General features: G+C 39.3%; 1 protein-coding gene across 5 annotated transcripts in view; it reads left to right on the forward strand.

The window, feature by feature from the left end:
- Positions 1–2,179: 2,179 nt before the first annotated feature.
- The window catches only part of ddx4 (DEAD (Asp-Glu-Ala-Asp) box polypeptide 4), a 15,073-nt gene continuing 1,175 nt past the window's right edge, over positions 2,180–16,077 (forward strand). The window contains exons 1-21 of one of the 5 annotated variants that reach the window (XM_031302364.2): positions 2,180–2,351; positions 4,004–4,034; positions 4,150–4,198; positions 4,904–4,984; positions 5,055–5,102; positions 5,488–5,508; positions 5,591–5,644; positions 6,567–6,611; positions 6,721–6,747; positions 8,693–8,749; positions 9,689–9,724; positions 9,811–9,846; positions 9,938–9,982; positions 10,080–10,222; positions 11,489–11,641; positions 11,714–11,868; positions 14,479–14,608; positions 14,709–14,875; positions 15,068–15,213; positions 15,595–15,694; positions 15,771–16,041. In XM_031302364.2, coding sequence (XP_031158224.1) covers positions 4,014–4,034; positions 4,150–4,198; positions 4,904–4,984; positions 5,055–5,102; positions 5,488–5,508; positions 5,591–5,644; positions 6,567–6,611; positions 6,721–6,747; positions 8,693–8,749; positions 9,689–9,724; positions 9,811–9,846; positions 9,938–9,982; positions 10,080–10,222; positions 11,489–11,641; positions 11,714–11,868; positions 14,479–14,608; positions 14,709–14,875; positions 15,068–15,213; positions 15,595–15,694; positions 15,771–16,041 — 1,785 coding nt within the window. In that variant the 5' untranslated portion in view covers positions 2,180–2,351; positions 4,004–4,013. The remainder of the gene's footprint in view (positions 2,352–4,003; positions 4,035–4,149; positions 4,199–4,903; positions 4,985–5,054; positions 5,103–5,487; positions 5,509–5,590; positions 5,645–6,566; positions 6,612–6,720; positions 6,748–8,692; positions 8,750–9,688; positions 9,725–9,810; positions 9,847–9,937; positions 9,983–10,079; positions 10,223–11,488; positions 11,642–11,713; positions 11,869–14,478; positions 14,609–14,708; positions 14,876–15,067; positions 15,214–15,594; positions 15,695–15,770; positions 16,042–16,077) is intronic. The other 4 variants (XM_031302365.2, XM_035998408.1, XM_035998409.1 and 1 more) reach the window with 4 other exon arrangements.

A 16,077-nucleotide genomic window follows, 5' to 3' on the forward strand; every position in this document is an offset into this window, starting at 1 on the left:
GGTATTGTGTTTTAGTAGTCCCAAATCAAATTAATCAAACTACCAATGGCTTTTGGGGCCCTCAGGCAGCTATATTTTACTCAGTTAGTAATCTAGCCTTGCTTTTATGAAACCAGACTCAACTGAACATGTGGAATCCTTTTTCTGATAGCCCAAAATCATATCAGTTTTTTTTTTTAATAGTAAAAGTTAAACTTCTAGTGCATTTGCATTTTGTCCAGTCCAAATTCGGACCAAAACAGCGGTCACCATTATCAGCAAGCAGTGAAAATCCAGATCCAGCACTGAGAAAGTGCATTCCAGAAGAGTTCACACAGAGAGAACACACCTTCAGAGTAATAAGAACCACTGCACTCTGAAGGTGCATTAAGACTAAACTCAAAGTACATTTTGTCTTGCTTTATTCTCACAAATTTGGATATTGAGTGTAGGCCTAGTGGTTTTTTATATTTGGAAGTGACTGAAGCACATATCATACCTGTGGTTAACAATATGTTCCTGTATGTTTGCATGTGGGGTGAGTGCTACTGCTCAGACGCACACTGATGTCAAAACTTCATAAAGAGGCTATGTGTTTAATATTCTAATTGAATTTGGCACAAATGTCTTTCCTAGGGAGCAGGTGTAAAAGATGTGGGTGATCAAATACGATTTATATATATAATACTACATATTGTTCCTTACTTGTAATTCATATTTCCTATTTGGTTGCATTTAGGGCTTCCCTATACATTTCCTAGCCATATATTCTATTCTCTGCAAATTCACTTTGTTTCTAAAAAAATTAAAGGTTCTTAATGGACTCCACTGTGCATCAGACGGTTCAGACCTACCAGTCGTCCATTAACTCCTGATAATGTTCACCTCATCAGGCATTATTCCTTACTTAATGGACACCCTGTAGCCAATCACAATCGAGTATTCCCCCAGACCATGTTCAAAGAAGAGATAGTAACCCTGTTAAGGACAATTATTTAGGGTTAAGGTAAGGAACATGATTGCTGACTTCTACTCATGGCATCTGGAGCCATTGGTAATAAAAGAAACTTGAAACTTGAGGTAACAAATCACCTCATAGGTCAGAGTCAAATCAAAATGCCAAATGTCAAATCCATCTGCACACATCTGGCACAAGTGTCTCTATAGCCTACCAATACTCTAGTTTAACAAGTCCAACATGAAGGTGCAAAAACTTTAAAAGCGCTGGCATAAATTTTGCTCTGTAAAAGGTATCTGTATGTAGGCCTACTGTATGTACACTGTACAGCTTCCAGACTCTTAGTAGAACAAACTGGGATTAGAAATAACATAATGTAGGCCAAATTATTTATTAAAGAGTATACCTGAGCAATAGAAACTTTCCTTTCCTCACAAAGTCCATGATCTAGGACAAAAAATGGTAGACCTGTGTATGACAAGTGAATTGTAAATAATGGTAATCAGATGATAAAGACAACACAGCAAATTTGATTAGCACAGTATAGATGACAGACAGTGGTGGAAGAAGTACTCAGATCCTTTAAGTACTTTAAGTAAAAGTAGTCTACTAATACAACACTACAAAATACTCTACAAGTAAAAGTCCTGCATTGAACATGTTACTTAAGTAAAAGTATGTAACTATCATTAGGAAAATGTACTAGTATTAAAAGTAAAGTACTCAATGCAAAAAAAATCTGGTCTGAAAGAACTTATTATAACGCCCACTAATAGTAAATGGTAGAGTTTATCTATCAGTCAATATACTACTGCCAGGGTAAACAATTATCCTTTATTTTAACCTTTTTTATTTGCTACCAGGGTAGCATTCGTGGATGAAATGCAAACAGAGGTAATCTCTGCAACAGCAATGTGCTGCTGGGATTTGAACCCAGGATCCCTGTTTACTAGACAGTCACTTTAACCAACTAAGCCACAAGACCTCCATGAGTAGGCTACTTAACCTTCAATTCTCTTTCACATTTACACAGAAACACTACATTAACAATTAAGGCTTTAAGATCGTACATAAGTCCAGCATTGAAAATCCTCACATTTTAGAAACAGGAAACGATCAAAACAGTTCTGTCAAGCAACTGTGTTTAATCGGCTTATCATTTCAGCTGTAACGTTACTTATAGACCCATATATTGTTGGGTAGTTTAATTTATAATAAAACGTATCATATTTTATAAACTATGTGGGTTTTGATTTGAATTAGTCGAGTTGGGCGGGAAAGCAGCGGAACTGGCAACCTTAGCTAGCTGGTTAGTGGAGACGTGTGCACACTCTGCGCACAACACACTTGACTGAGCGGAGCTACGCCACGAAGGTGATAATCATCATACTGCAATTGAGAAGCATTTGATAAAGTAAGTAATGGTTATAGAAGTTACGTTAACTAATGTTTATTGGCGCCGTACGTTCGTAAACCATTTAATGAACGGAACGGATATTTTATCAATTTTATTGTACTTTATTAATGCGGAGTTAGCTCTTTTTAGCTAACGTTAGCGCCACACCCTGCTAACGTTATGCCAACGGGCATCACTTTTCGTACATGGCCGTCACCTTCAAAATGTAACGTTCATTCACTTTCTTACCAACCACTTTTCTTTAAAAATATCGACTTTACTTGGGTGTGTTGATAACGAATGAGGCCATGTCGAAACATCTGTGAGCCGTCCCGCTACTAATCGGGATTAGCCAAAAGTAGCGCAAGATAATTTCGCACACTTCGCTGGCAGATGCATGGTTAACGTTAATGTTAGCTAGTAAGTTGGGTTACCTTGATAAGGTTGACGTTAGTCATAAAGGGTTTTTATGTAACTTATCAAACTTAAGGTCAACCCAGTGCATTTGATATTTGTCCTTAATGGTTCACCCACAATTTAGCTATGTCTGGTGTTTTAGCTAAAAGTTAACATTAGCCTAACGGTTTCGTTGCGTAAAGCACGAGGTCGGTGGTTACACTTAATGTGCAGGGTTCAAAATCGTCTTTGAATGTTAACATTTTATCAGCCAGCCACTTGCATTTTGCCAGCATTTGGCTGGTGCTGTGGCATAACGTTAATCTTTTGAAAGGTTACTTTTGTGGGACGAAAGAAAAATGTTGCTTTAAAGGCCGGGTCGGTAATGTTGAAAAGCTTGCTAGATAAATTTAAAAGTAGCATCTCCTCGTCTAACCCCTGCCCTCGGGGCTCCCCCACACACAGACGTGCACCGCTGCTTTAGAGCAGAGAGGCGAAAGGACCGCAATAGACCTTTTTCACGGCAGACATGTTGACGTGTCATAGTAGGAAAAGCACAGGTGTAGTCAAAACCATTAATGATGGCTGCATTCCACTTAGGAGAGGCCCGGGTATTGTGCATGCTGACTCACTGAAATAGCTTACTGGGATACTTGATGGAATTGAGCCATCGTTAATGTTACCAATTTCAGCTGTGCTTTTTCTACTGTGACAAGTTAAAACGTCTGCTGTGGAAAGGTCCATTTCACTCATCAAAACTACTTAATGTCTAATTCAACCGCGGTAGTGGAAACTATTGCTGAGTTTTCTCCTGCATTCTCCAGTAGACTTGCAGTAACTCCTGCTGCATTGAGCTCAGGCTCATACACGCAGCGGGAAACGGAGGCATTTCATTGGTTCTATTCAAGCGGACCACGAGTGATTGGTGGGCATTTTTACAGGATTACAGCAACTACAGATCAGACTCCATAAATTATTTATTGCTGTCGGGTGTAAAGACCATTTCAAACAATATATGGGTAGATATAAGTGTGTGTTGAAAATATTTACCAACCCTGCCTTTAACAAAGACACCTTTTTAAGCAGTTTCCAAATTAATGTTACATCAACATTTGTATTAATCCATTGATATGATTTTTTTTTCCCCAAACTGCTTTGCTGAGTCTCCACTAGGATTCATGTAACAGTAACCAGGCTGTCTCACCATTATGTAACATTGTGCAATTGTACTACAGTTCTAGCATCTGAATGTTTAATTTATTTTATTTTTTTAGGTGAACAAAAATGGACGAGTGGGATGAAGGGGTAAGAGTTTCCTGTCAAAGCGGCAACGAAAATGAACCATTTGTCAATTATGTCCAGCTTTGTTGTTATGGAGCCAGACTGTCAACACCTGATATGAATTTACTCATCTTTACAGGAAACTTCTACTAGTACTATTGCACTAACCAGCCACACCTCAAGTGAAGGTATGTTTACACCTCTGTACGCAAATTATTAAATTATTTGCCACTACAGTTGAAGCTTTAATAGTGCTTGTACATTCACTTTTAGCATGTAAAATGATAGCCTCGTGAGACCGTCCTGATCTCGCGAGCTCCAGTTTTCCACTCGCAGATCAGTCTGGCATCTTGAGACAGAAAATTTGGAGCCATTCGCCAAACGACCGACCAATCAGCGTTGGTTTTGAGGCGGGTTTAGGTGTGACGCAACGAGAAGCGATTGTTCAGTCTAAACAACACGGCGGCTTTCATGGATGAGATGAGCGTAGCGATCGCACAAGTTTTATCCAAATTAGAAAGTATTCCTTCATTGGAAGAAGAGCAAAAAACGGCACTGGAGGCTTTTCTTGGAGGAAAAGATGTTTTTGCTCTTCTCCCGACTGGTTTCGGCAAGAGTTTGATATATCGTTGATCTGATTGGTTGATTTGGCCCGTCTATCACCAACATAGGTGGTGATAGACAGATGGTTTATCCAATCAGCTAACCAGTATTTTTGCCCCTTCCCAAAAGTTCTCCAACGTAAAGTTCCCAGATGGATATGCCGAGCAAATGCGAAGCAATCCATCTGGCGGAGTCAGGTTAGTAAAATGAACTGTTCTTGAGCATCTTCGGAATCTTGTGAATATTGTAACTGCAAATAAAGGGTGCAAGCAATTACTATATCATTTAAGATGATGCACCATTGGACATGAACACCTTTCTAGGCACACAAAGAGACTCCTGGAACACTGGCGTTGGTGACTTTGGAAGGGGTAAGTGTAGAAAGAATGAACACTAACCACTTTGAAATTGGAAATTTAATGTTTTTCTGTTTCTCTCCAGGTCGTGGTGGCAGAGGCAGACAAGGATTTAAAAGCTCATTCTCCTCAGGTTCCAACCCATCTCATATTTATTTAAAAGTAGTGAAATTGTTGTTAGTTGAGTCACTGAATAGCATACTTTGACTTTTAAATAGCTTAAGTAACAATATGAACTGCAAAACATCAGTTTTGCCTCACACTTTGATAATAAATGCAGTGTGCAAAACTACTCGGTATTTAATTCAGTTACATTTTTATTTCAAATCATAACGGACGTTATCTCAGGACACATTACAGATAGGTCTGCAGTCATTTAGAGATTGCATGCCTACACTTTGTTTACAGTTTTATGATTGTTGAATTCTGTTTTATTTGCTTTGTATGTTAATGATTGTATAAAGCACTTTGAATTGCCTTTTGAATTGTGCTAATAAATAATTTGTCTTGTTTTGTAGGTGGTGATGAGAATGGGAATGGTAAGCATCGCGCAGTATTTTAACTGGTGTCAGTTACTCAGTCATTGGTGCTACTGATCCTCCAATTTGTTTTGTTTTTTAGATGGGGGTGACTGGAACAGTACAGGAGGAGATAGAGGTGGTTTCAGAGGCAGAGGTGAGACATGAACTGTAATTAACCACAGACAGAAAATGTACCGTTCTACTTCAGATTTGACTGTGTAAAAGTTGTAGCCCTGAGTGAAATGTTAAATACAGTGGAACAAAAATTATTTTTTTTTAATTTACTTATATTGTGTGGTAATGCTATAATTTTGTCCTGGCTGTAGAGTGAGATGCATGATATAGCGGTTGCTGATATATTATTGGTCGATAAGTAAGATATTAAAATTACTATTGTTTCAGTAATGAAATTTAAGACCTCCGTCATGTTAAAGTTCCAAATTGAGAGGCCGTAAACATGATTTTTTTTTTTTTCCCCAGTCAGGATCTCATTTGTCCAATTATTCAGACGCCACATGAATGCAGCCAAAATGCTCTATCTCGCAACTTTAGCAAAAGTTTAAAAAAATTGATTTGGATCACCTGTAAGATTTAGAGGTCTTCGTTGGTCCGTGCTACACCCTTTCACTATGTTTCATGAAAATCCAGCCATCAGTTTTTCAGTAATCCTCCTGACAGACTGACAAAACAAAGCCGAAAACATGACCTCCTTGGCATCGGTATTAATTATAGCTGTTATTGGCCCGGAAATTTGAATACTCCTCTGAAACCTTTTGTGAATAATAAACACTAGTCTCTGTATGTTTGAAATATGGCTTTCTTGGAGGAAGTCAGCTTGCTGTTGCAAGTATCAAAACATTCATAGTAATTTAACAAACCACAAGAAGCATCCTGAATGAGACTGGTTCCTGAGACAATTGTCATCATGAAGTTGCCTATTAAACCTTCTGAACAATATATAAAGAGAATATTGTATTAGCAGATCATGTTGGGGTCAGTTGGCAGATTTCTTTTCAATTGAATGCTTTGTACAGGATTTTTTAAATTGTGTCCTGATGGCATGTTTATTCAATCAGGGCGTGGCAGGGGATCTGGCAGGACGGATCGCAGTGAATTCAATGGTAATGTCTTTATACATTTGGTTCTGAGAATGCTGGAATCGGGTGTATTCTGACAGTGATTGACCTAAAGACATTTCAGCTGACTACATGAATTGCCTTGATTTTACAGGAGATGGCGCTGGAGAGTGTGGAAATGGTTGGTGCTTTTTTTCTTTTATCGCCCTCACACAACAGGTGTCTGTTGACTGTAGGGTTGGGTACTGAATTCGGTACTTTTTTGGATACCGACCGAATTACGTCAGTACTACCGAGGACCGATTCACGTTAAATCAAATGGTGAAAAAGTTTGGTACCTGAGAGTGCGTAAGCTTATGTCCTCTCTGCATGTTGACAGAGAGCAGGGCTCCGACACACGCAGAGGTGCGTACGGAGCAAAAGTATGTCGTTTCGGAAGTTTTAAGTTACAGTGAGTCACGGCAAGGCCGGGAAAGCGAAAGCGGCTGCAAGTGTGGTTACACTTTTCAAAACTCCACACAGACAGCATTCACTGCAATATAATATAATAGTGAGACGAAAGTGGTCACGGTGCAGTTAACGTTACACTTCCTCCAAGACAGGCAGGCACACCAGGGTTCTTTATGCCCTTTTGCCTGACTGACCGATGGAGATTGTAGGCCCAACGGTGTTCTCTTGTCCGGTGACTGACTGACAGGCTGCAGGTTGTAGGGCAAGGCAACTTTATTTGTATAGCACATTTTTGGTAACAAGGCAATTCAGAGTGCTTTACTTAAAACAGCAATTAAAAAAATAAAATAAAAACAGGCTAAAATAGATTAAGACAGTGATTTTCAACCACTGTCGCGGCACAGAGATATGAGAGATTGCCCTGTGTGCCTTGGGAAATTATCTGATTTTACTTAATTGGTCGAACACTTTTTTTTTATTGAGTTACTGCAAATATTTTGCCATTGTTGCTCATCTGTGCCTGCAATGTGATGACTGGCAGAGAAATGAAATACTGTTCTGTGTCAGTAGGTGGCAGTATAGCGCAATAATGACTTTGTTGATGTAAGACAATATAATTACTACCACCTGGTGGCAGTAACAGGATGTAAGCACTGGCAGTAGGGCCGAGATCATCGATGTAAGCCTGAAACTGATTGATATGTTTTTAAAAAGGAAAATGCAGATTCTGATCTTATTGGGCTACAATGTGTCATTTTGTAACATTTTTGGTTGGTGGTGTGCCGCAGGATTTTTTTTATGTAAAAAATGTGCCGTGGCTCAAAAAAGGTTGAAAAACACTGGATTAAGATGCAAATATAAGAATAAGTTGCAGTGTAAGAAATTAATTAGATTTTAATAGGTTGTAGGGACGGGTTTGGGAGGGAAGAGGGAGGTGTTGTATTTTGTGTTTGAAAAATGTTCTAGATTAAAAAAAATTCCAAGTAAATAGGTTAAATAGGTTTGGAATTATGTTTTACAACAAATTAATTTGTTATTAAAGAGGGAAAGTACTAGACTAGAAATCTAGACGCACCCTAGCGGCAGCAAATGTAATTTGCAGCCAGGGTCAGTCTAGCAACTCTCTGTTGGCTTGCGAGCTGGAAAAACCAAATTCTGGTCAGGCCAATCACACCGTGTATGGAGTCTGTGGGCAGGCTTAACATAAGGACAGCAGAGTTGGACGGTTCCGCGTGAATTCCCTGCTACTTGAAAACAAAGAAGATGGCTGCTGCTGGCGAACAGCGGTCTTTTGAATCGGCTTTAGCCGCGACTGAAAGACTTGGAGTTAAGCACTGAAGTCATTCTTAAAAAAGGAAAATGTGTTCGGAGTTTTGCCGACCAGATACAGCAAAAGTTGGCTATTGAGTGCAGAGGGAATTTGAAAGACAACCGTTTATCCCGCCCCTTGGATTGAGCCCTGCCAATGGTGAGTTCCCAGACCCAACATCTTGATGTGGGTCTGGCTTGTCAGGCTAGGAAAGTACCGTTAAAAAGGTACCACTGGAACCAAATTGGAAAAAATATGAATGGTATCCAACCCTAGTTGACTATTAACCTGAAGTTATTTTACACAAAGTAATACTTTTTATGTAATGCGTGTGAATATTTATTTCAATACTGTATGTTTTGAACAGGGTTTAGAGGAGGAAGCAGAGGAGGAAGAGGCAGCAGAGGAGGTGGTTTCAGACAAGGTATTTCTTTAGGGCGGGCATCTTCAACAGGGGGTTTGGGACCCCTAGGGGGTCCTCGGAGTCAATGCAGAGGGGCCTCCAAATTAGTCTTAATTTTTCAATAAAGAGAGTCTTAACGATTCATGTTATATTAGCAAATATTTTATCCCCACTGATGATAGGCGTACTGGCCTATAGGTAAGGTAGTCACTAAGGTAGCCATCCACCGATACAGTTAATCCTAAAGATTTACTGTGTATGATGATTTATAAAATCATGCCAACAATTATTAGGCTATTTAATTGGCTTAGTATTCTGTGCAAAAAAAGGTATGTATCAAAGTTCTAGGCAGCCATACATGTTCATTTTATACAATATAGTAAGAGGTCCCTGCTCTCTCTTTTAGTTAAGGGGTTCTTGGCTTAAAGAATGTTGAAGACCCTTGCTTTAGGGTACCTGCGGGGGCTTAAAAGTATTAGTCTTAAATTTAATATTCAAAAAACAAAGCCTTCAAAGTTTTAAATTTCATTCACAAAGTAGTACATTTCGTTTACAAAGGTCTTGTGTTTTGTTCAGGCACCTAGATAAATATCTTTTATAGTATAAACAACCTCACAGAGCCATTGTGAATTAATTATTGTGTTGTATTATATACAATATTATATTGTACTTGTTAATTTACTTGGTAAACAATTCTTTCCTTTTCCTAAAATCCACGCTTTTATTTTAATTATATGGCTATGAAGTTGGCTTTCAATTTTATCCTAGGTGGTCCTTTATTTAACTTAGGAATCCTGGGGGTACCCTGTATCTTGATGTAGTCATGTTGTAGGGAAGCAGGCCAGATTTCTTCTTAAAGATGGTTTTCTAAAAACCAGAAGTTTTGCTAATCAAGTCTTAATTTGAATGTAATGAGCAGATCAGTAATGGTAATATATGTAATATATAAATGTGTTAAAGGTAATGACCAGGGTGCAAAAGGAGTCTTTGGTGGAGGTAAGTAAGCGTCACTCTTTTGGAAGAGCATTTATTTCATGTTGGTTAATATTGGTCAATGTTGAGTGTGTCTTGTATCATTGCAGGCTACCGTGGGAAAGATGAGGAGGTCTTCTCTCATGGTTGTAATAGTGTTTTGATGATTAACTGATTTTAGCTATTCAGTTGGAATTGTAACATTTTACTGATGTGACTGACATCTATCTGACACAGGGCGTGATAATGATCCAGAAAGGAAGGATGCAGACGATGGTGACAGTAAGTTAACAAACTAATCAGTGTAAATATATTGAGCATTATCGTTAAGCCTGTTCTACTCCTCCACCACATAACATTTTTCCTTTGTGACCTGCAGGGCCGAAGGTCACGTATGTTCCCCCAACCCTCCCTGACGATGAGGACTCCATTTTTTCCCACTATGAGTCAGGCATTAACTTTGACAAGTATGATGACATCATGGTAGATGTTAGTGGAACCAACCCACCGCAGGCTATCATGGTAAGAAGTACTGAAATAAAATATTTCATAAATTCGCTGATAAATATTTAAAGTTTTAATTTATATTAGCTGGTTTGTAAGACATTAAAAGCAATTGGGTGCTTTGGAAAGTGGTGGATGGGCATTTAATGTTACAGACTTGCTGATTAATCAACCAATTGAACAATCTTGGACAAAATTATAATTTGCAGTCATAATGGTGAGTTATATGTCTACACATGCAGCATGGATTTGAATAGGTAAAATAAAAAATAAGCGCTATACACTGCAATCAAACTTGTCAAACTAAACATACTGGGAGGGACTCGGGTGCACTATCATGCACGCGTGGACGGACAGGTTACAAAACAGAATGGAGAAGCTCAGATTACAACACACAAAGGGAGGGTTGTGGTCCCATATGAACAGGTTATACTGACACAGCTGAAAAAGTTAACAGTATTGTTACAAGTGACTACAGCATGTAGGTCCTTTTTTAGCTTTTTAGTTTGCTTTATATGCAATGGTTTGTCAAAAGCATCACGTCTTCAAATTACATTCCAGTTGTGCGGTTTTTCTCAGAGTATAAAATCTATTTTACGGAGTCCTTCAGCTTGACAGATATGACACATAGCTAATGAACAATTCAATTCCAGATGCATAACACCTTTTGCAGTGGGCATCTCAGAACACATTTTCACTCTCTACCCACTACTTAGGGCTGCACGATTAATCTAATCACAATCGCATTGGCGTTCTGTGCGATTACATGAGTATCAGAAGTGTTAACGGTTTCACAGCATCTAGACTTTAAGAAGAGGTTGTACAAATTATATTCTGTAACTTAATCAATAGTTATATTACACCCATCTTAAATATTGTTATAAGGGCATACAAAATTATTTTAACAAGAATTTATTTTTGTTATTCTATTTTATTTGTACTGTTGAGCAAAGGAAAAAAAGCGGATGACCCTTCGCTTGAGTTCGAAGTTTGAGTTGAAGTTCGGTGAAGCAGACAGCTCTGCAATAATACAGCAGCAGATGTGTGCCGCTGCTAAATGTACATAGTGGAAACGCTGATATTGTAACTTGCCTGACAAGCTTCCAGCTCACTGGGATGTCTACCAATAAAATCAGTAGAACTTTGCATTAATAGCTTTTACTAGGATGTACCTTAAAACAACCATATGGTAATAAATGAACTGTCCCTTAAAGCTGGTGTGTTTCATCTGTTTAAGTGGTGGATGGACTGCTCACTCAACAATTCAAACCTTTTTTCCTTTAGACTTTTGATGAGGCAGCATTGTGCGAGTCCCTGAGAAAAAATGTCAACAAGTCTGGTTATGTGAAGCCAACCCCAGTGCAGAAGCACGGCATCCCAATCATCTCTGCTGGCAGAGATCTCATGGCCTGTGCCCAGACTGGATCTGGTAAAACGGTGAGATAAGAGAGCAAACACTGGCCTGTTACTTTGCTTGTGGATTGAGTATAACTATTTTTCCTCCACCAGGCTGCATTCCTGCTCCCTATTCTGCAGCAGCTGATGGCAGATGGTGTAGCAGCCAGCAGCTTTAGTGAGCTGCAGGAGCCTGAAGCCATCATCGTGGCCCCAACCAGGGAGCTCATCAACCAGATTTATCTGGAGGCCAGGAAGTTTGCTTATGGGTATGTTTAGACTGTGGCTTTTAAGATTATTTATTTTTTAAACCAAACCCCTTAATCACCCAGCAAGATGTTTAAAACACCCCCAGGGCTTCAAGTTCTGCGCCACTGTGCCAGAATTCCAGCTCAGGCCATTTTAAAGAAAATGAATAAAGCGCTTCGGTGCAGATAATATCGTACGCTCATTTGCATATTGGTGACGTCATCGCGCAATTATTTGTATAAAGACTAGTGGTTGTCATTTGCTGCAAGGAAGAGATCACTAAAGCAAAACTTGGAGAAGCGGCTTGGCAATTAAATGAGAATAGCTTGTCCCCCTCAAAGGTCAGCCCACTGAGTCTGACCCACTCCACTTTAGGTAGTAAGCAAGATACGGGGGTCTTGGGAAGCTGTAGCATTTATTCACTGACAAACTGTACACAGACTGCACTGCTACGTTCACAGCAGTCGTTACTGCTAACTTTATACTCTCCGACTAACACGCTTCCTGCTCTTTTCCTCCCCCCTCTCCACTGCACAGATTTGATAGATTTACCAGTCATTCTTGCGTTTACACAAACGTTAATTTCTAATCCTGTTCTAAATTTTATTTTAAAATATTTAAAAAAGCAATTATAGTAACGCAAAAGAAGAGTATAAAGAGCCAAACCTATATGGAGTATCGATTAGGCCTGTCGCGATAGTCAATAAATCAATTAATCGCTCGATAATTTTTCCGGCACCGATAATTTCCATTTGCATGCTTGTTTGTTTTCCTTCTCTCTCTCGCTCTCTACCAGAGACTAGAGGACCACTCTCGGTTCCTTAGCGTAACGAGGAGTGAACCCTCTAGCGAGAGAGAGATTGATTTCCGCAGAACATTAACCGGTACAAGCCTACAGCTGTCAGTGTGTCAGAGGCTCCCGGACGGTGAACTGAGACTCCGTTACCTGCTTGTCAAAAATCGCCAATTACTAGCTAATAAATTAGCCTAAGGTAAACGCTAGCTGTCAGTAAACAGAAGTGTGTGTGTGTGTGTGTGTGTGTGTGTGTGTGTGTGTGTGTGTGTGTGGCTCCGACCTGCAGAGGAGCAGAAGAAAGTATAGCTGCACCTTCGCCAAAATGAAGACTGAAAAACAGAACTATTTTGGTACAAACATTTACTCGCCATGTGGCAGATAGTCACATAGAAATAGATATAATGTATTATTTAAATTTAATATTTAGTGTTTAATAAATAATTGTTAAATGCAGTACAGAGTCTGTAGTCTATCACAAACACTCGACTAATGCTGCAAACATTTGACAGCCAGTATGAATTACCTGGGAGAACATATGTGTCACAAACGGCAATTCCACAACTGTACAACAGCGTGAAAGACGACATACTAAAGGAGATCAAAGACATATTGTGGATATTTAAAATGTCTTCCAGTTCCAGTGTTAAATATTCTTTAGAAATAAAAGTTTATTGATCTTTGAAAAGGTGTACCTGCATTATTATGTCATTATATTAGATGAAAATGGTCTCAGAACGATATTATCATTTATCACAATAATTTCTGGGACAATTTATCGTTCAGCAAAATTTGTTATCGTGACAGGTAGGGCTGAACGATTTTTGGAAATTTTTCCCAAATATTGCGATTTGATTATTTTTTTAAGCTTTGTGTTCTGTGTTATTCAACAAAGACAAACAAATAATTTTATAGTATGAACACACAATTACACACTAGACAGTTAAATAAGTAAAAATATAGTGTATATATATACACACACACACACACACCCCCACCCACCCACCAGTGTATTTTTTTTTACAGTGTACAGAGAGGAGCTGCCTCCAGCCCCACCCCCTCGTGAAGTTGCGTGCCATGTGCACTTGCTCAGAGAGGCTATCGTTACGTTAGTTGCTGGTGTTCTTGCCATGGGATTAACTGTACTAATAAAACTGTTGAAACACCGCGGCCACGCTACTGTGAAAGCTCCCCGAATGTCATTTATCAGAGTGTGGTTGTTACCCCTCTCAGTGGCAGCTCCTCCACTCCATATCTTTATAACAGAGCTAACTGCTAACCGCTAATCAGAGCTAATCGTTGCCAACCAAGCCTTCAGTTCTGTGTGCCTGTATTCATTAACTGCATGTATGGACTCAAGCCTGAATAAAACCCTTCATTTTATTAAAATGGCTGTAAAAGTTTTGTTTAAATGACAGAAATCAGCTAAAGGTACGGCGTAGCGTTAGCGTGCTAGTTGATGCTTTCTCTGCGGAGTGCAGACTGATTTGCTCTCGTGAGTCATGTGACTAAATCACAGACTTTGTGATTAGGAAATCGTGTTTTAACATATCGCGATATTATCGCAAATGCAATTAATCGTTCAGGCCTAGTATCGATAAGAGTATTATTGATAAAGTCCTAACGATACCCAACATGTTACTTTTTAATTAATTTCTTAATTTTGTGAAACCCCCCCCCACCCCATTCCTCCATTCTTTCTCCTAACCCCCAAAAATATTTCAGCCATAAACATTTTCCTTGCTTTCAGCCCTGTACATCCCACAGATTAAAGATGCAATGTATAACTTTATGCACATTCTCCTGGCTTCTAATCTGAGTCATCTGACTGTTGTAGGACTTGTGTGCGTCCAGTAGTGGTATATGGTGGAGTCAGCACTGGACACCAAATAAGAGACATCTTAAGGGGGTGCAATGTGCTGTGTGGAACACCAGGGAGATTGTTGGATATGATTGGAAGAGGAAAGGTAAACTAATTTAGAAATTTTCAGTCATTTGATAACATCAGAGTTAAACAGTCTTTATTTGAAGGCTTATACTGTAACTGAATGGTGTGAATGGCTCCAGGTTGGGTTGAGTAAGCTGCAGTACCTGGTGCTCGATGAGGCTGACCGGATGTTGGATATGGGTTTTGAGCCTGACATGCGCCGCTTGGTGGGCTTCCCTGAAATGCCATCCAAAGAGAACCGCCAGACTCTGATGTTCAGTGCCACCTACCCGGAAGACATCCAGAGGTCTATTTCTTGTTTAATCTTATATATATATATATATATATATATATATATATATATATATATATATATATATATATATATATATATATATATATATATATATATATATATATATATATATATATATATATATATAAAAAATACAGTAGAAGTGAGCTTAGCATATATGAATATGAAACTGTTTTTTTGCAGAATGGCAGCTGACTTCCTCAAGACAGACTATTTGTTCTTGGCTGTGGGTGTGGTCGGCGGAGCCTGCAGTGATGTGGAGCAGACATTTATCCAAGTCACCAAGTTCTCCAAGAGGGAGCAGCTCCTTGACTTTCTCAGGACCACTGGTAAAGTTTTTCATAGCTATTTTATCAGCCTCTTGGTTTCCAAATTTCAGAAAACATCAAAATAAAAGCAAGGACAAGAATCAATTTTTTAATGATTTGTGTAAATAATTAGAATTCTATCAGCTAAGACTAGACACTAAAAATGTGTTTTGATGCTGAAAAGGCTTGCAGCTGACCATGTATTCAGATAAGTTTGGAAACTCAAAGGGTTATTTGTACAGAATTATGCATGTAATGCTACATTGCAATATATAGCTTTTAAACATGAAGCACTCTGCAGCTCATTACAGCTCAAAATATAAGCACATTGTATTCCATGATGGAACTGGAGCTTGTGTTGATTGTCTTAGTCTTTATTTTGACGACTGGTGTTTGTTGCAGGAACGGAGCGCACCATGGTGTTTGTGGAGACCAAGAGACAAGCTGATTTCATTGCCACTTACCTGTGCCAGGAGAAGGTTTTGACTACCAGCATTCATGGGTAAGTGTTGTGTCCAGGAATCTGTATTTTTACTTTGGTATTAATGCAGATAGTAATGAGTTGTGTTGTCTGGCAGTGATCGTGAGCAGCGGGAGCGAGAGCAAGCTCTGGCAGACTTCCGCTCTGGCAAATGTCCAGTCCTGGTGGCAACCTCGGTAGCCGCCCGCGGTCTGGATATTCAAGATGTACAGCATGTGGTGAACTTTGATCTCCCTAATAACATTGATGATTATGTCCACCGTATTGGGAGGACTGGCCGCTGTGGTAACATTGGGAAGGCGGTGTCTTTCTATGACCCCGAAGCTGATGGCCAATTGGCCCGCTCCCTCGTCACAATCCTGTCCAAGGTAAGAGAGCCGTCCGCTCCAGAAAAAACATCTGGA

This window comes from Sander lucioperca, chromosome 24 (assembly GCF_008315115.2).
Source record: "Sander lucioperca isolate FBNREF2018 chromosome 24, SLUC_FBN_1.2, whole genome shotgun sequence".
NCBI classification, from domain to species: Eukaryota; Metazoa; Chordata; class Actinopteri; order Perciformes; family Percidae; genus Sander; species Sander lucioperca.